This window comes from Dipteris shenzhenensis, chromosome 31, assembly GCF_047967505.1.
Source record: "Dipteris shenzhenensis isolate YYH24624 ecotype China chromosome 31, Dip_SZ_1.0, whole genome shotgun sequence".
NCBI lineage: Eukaryota > Viridiplantae > Streptophyta > Polypodiopsida > Gleicheniales > Dipteridaceae > Dipteris > Dipteris shenzhenensis.
The window spans coordinates 35,505,171-35,507,476 of NC_141626.1; the positions used below are offsets into that span (position 1 = coordinate 35,505,171).

Genomic DNA, 2,306 nt, shown 5'->3' on the forward strand with positions numbered 1-2,306 from the left:
AGATATAATGCTTTGCCTCTGGATAGAATTGATGAGAATTGTGTCTTCTTACACATGAGGCCATAGCAACATTTGTAGGCCATTAAATGCCCTCTCAGCCAAATGGGAAATATAATGCTGAATTGATGAGAATCTTCTCTTCTTACACATGAGGCCATAGCAACATTTGTATTGTGAATGTAAAGATAGGGTCACGGACGAACCTAAGCCCTTGGCCTGCATATTAATCGATTTTGATGAGGACTAAGGTGGTGGAAACATCCATTTGTACCTAGCGACAAAGACTAAGAGTACGTTTGTTTGAGAGCGCGCTTGTAGAATGAACACAGAACATCGAACGCACAGCATCGTCTATGTTGAAGAACTGCAGCTGAGAACATCGTCTATGTCGAAGAACTGCAGCTGAGAATATCGTGATATTCCATAATTGATGCCCCTTGATTTTGCCTGCAGCTTCATGTAACTTTCCGGACATCTTTCCTGTAAATAGATGTAGCCGCATTTACAATATTGCTTAGGAAGCTACCATCCTCTGTCTATCTGAGAAGATGATGAATATTGCAGGGAGGATGGCCTCTGAGAATAATATTGTTTTCGGGCTGATTGCAATACTTGCTGCTGCTGCAGTGGGATTCAGCAATGGATATGGAGGAGTTGACAAGGAAGCAGAGAGAGCATGGGCGGCTGCATTCCCACACCTTCCCATCCCTGCGAGTGTCCTGATGGAAGAATCACCAATGACTTCTGCAGAAGCAGCGTTGTGGGCGAAGAAATTGTCCGAGAATCATGGCTCTCGGGGGGCTGATCTTTGCTCTCAAGGCAGGCTGCTATGTTCCAGTGAGCTCAGGCTTTCCTTTGACGTCCCCAAGACACTTGGGTTTGATGCATTCTACTTCTGTGATCCTCCCTACATGACTGCCAGATATGTAGAGCCTGGCCATTTCTTCCGTCTTCATCAGATGTTCCTGGGTGCTTCCATGCCTTTTCCCAACCTCAATCACCCCGTCCCTTCTCACCCTTACCTCCCTGACATGGTCGCCCAGTACCTCTCTCTGAAACCACCGGCTCTTCCCCGCCTCCTGGCCACCTTTGGCATCCCCAAATCATCCCCCATGGCCGCTGCTATGCTTGACACTATCACCCGATGTAACCAGCCGCCGTCCACCTCCGACAATTCTTCCATGGCCTGCGTCAGTTCCATCGAAGAGATGCTTCGATTTGTCAAGACCATCCTGGGTACCTCCATCGACTTCCTGGAATCAGATGCTAGCCCCAACCTCCTCACAAACGACACCATGGTCACTATCACTTCCTTGGCGGAGCGTACCAAGCTACAGGACTCCAACGTCGTCTGTCACAAGCGGATGTTTCCCTCCATGGTGCGTGTATGCCACGAGCTTCAATTCACGAAGGTATACGAAGCGGTAATACGACCCGAGCAGGCTCACCCAATTGATGCAGTGGCGATTTGTCACTTCGATACAAGCCATTGGGATCCAAATCATCCCTCCTTCTCTCTGCTCGGGATCTCACCTGGGCACGGGGAGGTGTGCCACTGGGTGCGGGCCGACGAGCACGTCTGGGTGCATGCATGAACACAAGCCCTTGCATCTGAGAAACCGCACCTCAACCAACTTACCGAATACGATTGCAGCCTGCAGCTGCAAGGTATCTACTCATGTACACTTGAATGGACCGTGAACCTACGCTTATAGATATCTAAGTATCCGTTCCACCTACGTGATCATAGCACGTCGTATTTAGATCAATGCGTCAATCTGGGCGTGTTTACAGAGTTACAGTCATTTAAATAAAGCTGAAGCATGTTCGTTCTTGTGTATGCTTTCAAGTAGTCCCATAAGACAAACGGTTTCGCAATATCTAAGTAAAATTGCAGTCTGCGGCTGCAAGGTATCTACTCATGTACACTTGAATGGACCGTGAACCTAAGCTTATAGATATCTAAGTATCCGTTCCACCTACGTGATCATAGCACGTCGTATTTAGATCAATGCGTCAATCTGGGTGTATTGACAGAGTTACAGTCATTTAAATAAAGCTGAAGCATGTTCGTTCTTGTGTATCCTTTCAAGTAGTACCGTAAGACAAACGGTTTCGCAACACTTTTTTTCGGCTGCTCGTTCCCCATACATTGAAAAATGGAAAATTCCCATTAATTAGTTTGGGAAGAGAAGAGGGGCGAAAAGGAAGAGGGAAAGGGCTAAGGGATAAAGAGGGAAGGGAGGAGTTTCAATTAAGAGGGACCACTTACATAGCATGTGGGTACAAAAGAAGGTATTTTTTAA

At 47.1% G+C, this 2,306-nt stretch overlaps 1 protein-coding gene across 1 annotated transcript; it reads left to right on the top strand.

Annotated features, from left to right (window-relative positions):
- The first annotated feature begins 569 nt into the window (after window positions 1–569).
- Window positions 570–1,595, top strand: LOC147881394 (polygalacturonase non-catalytic subunit AroGP2-like). Its single transcript, XM_087402386.1, has one exon. The coding sequence runs from the start codon at window positions 570–572 to the stop codon at window positions 1,593–1,595; it is 1,026 nt and encodes a 341-aa protein (XP_087258512.1).
- Window positions 1,596–2,306: the final 711 nt, after the last annotated feature.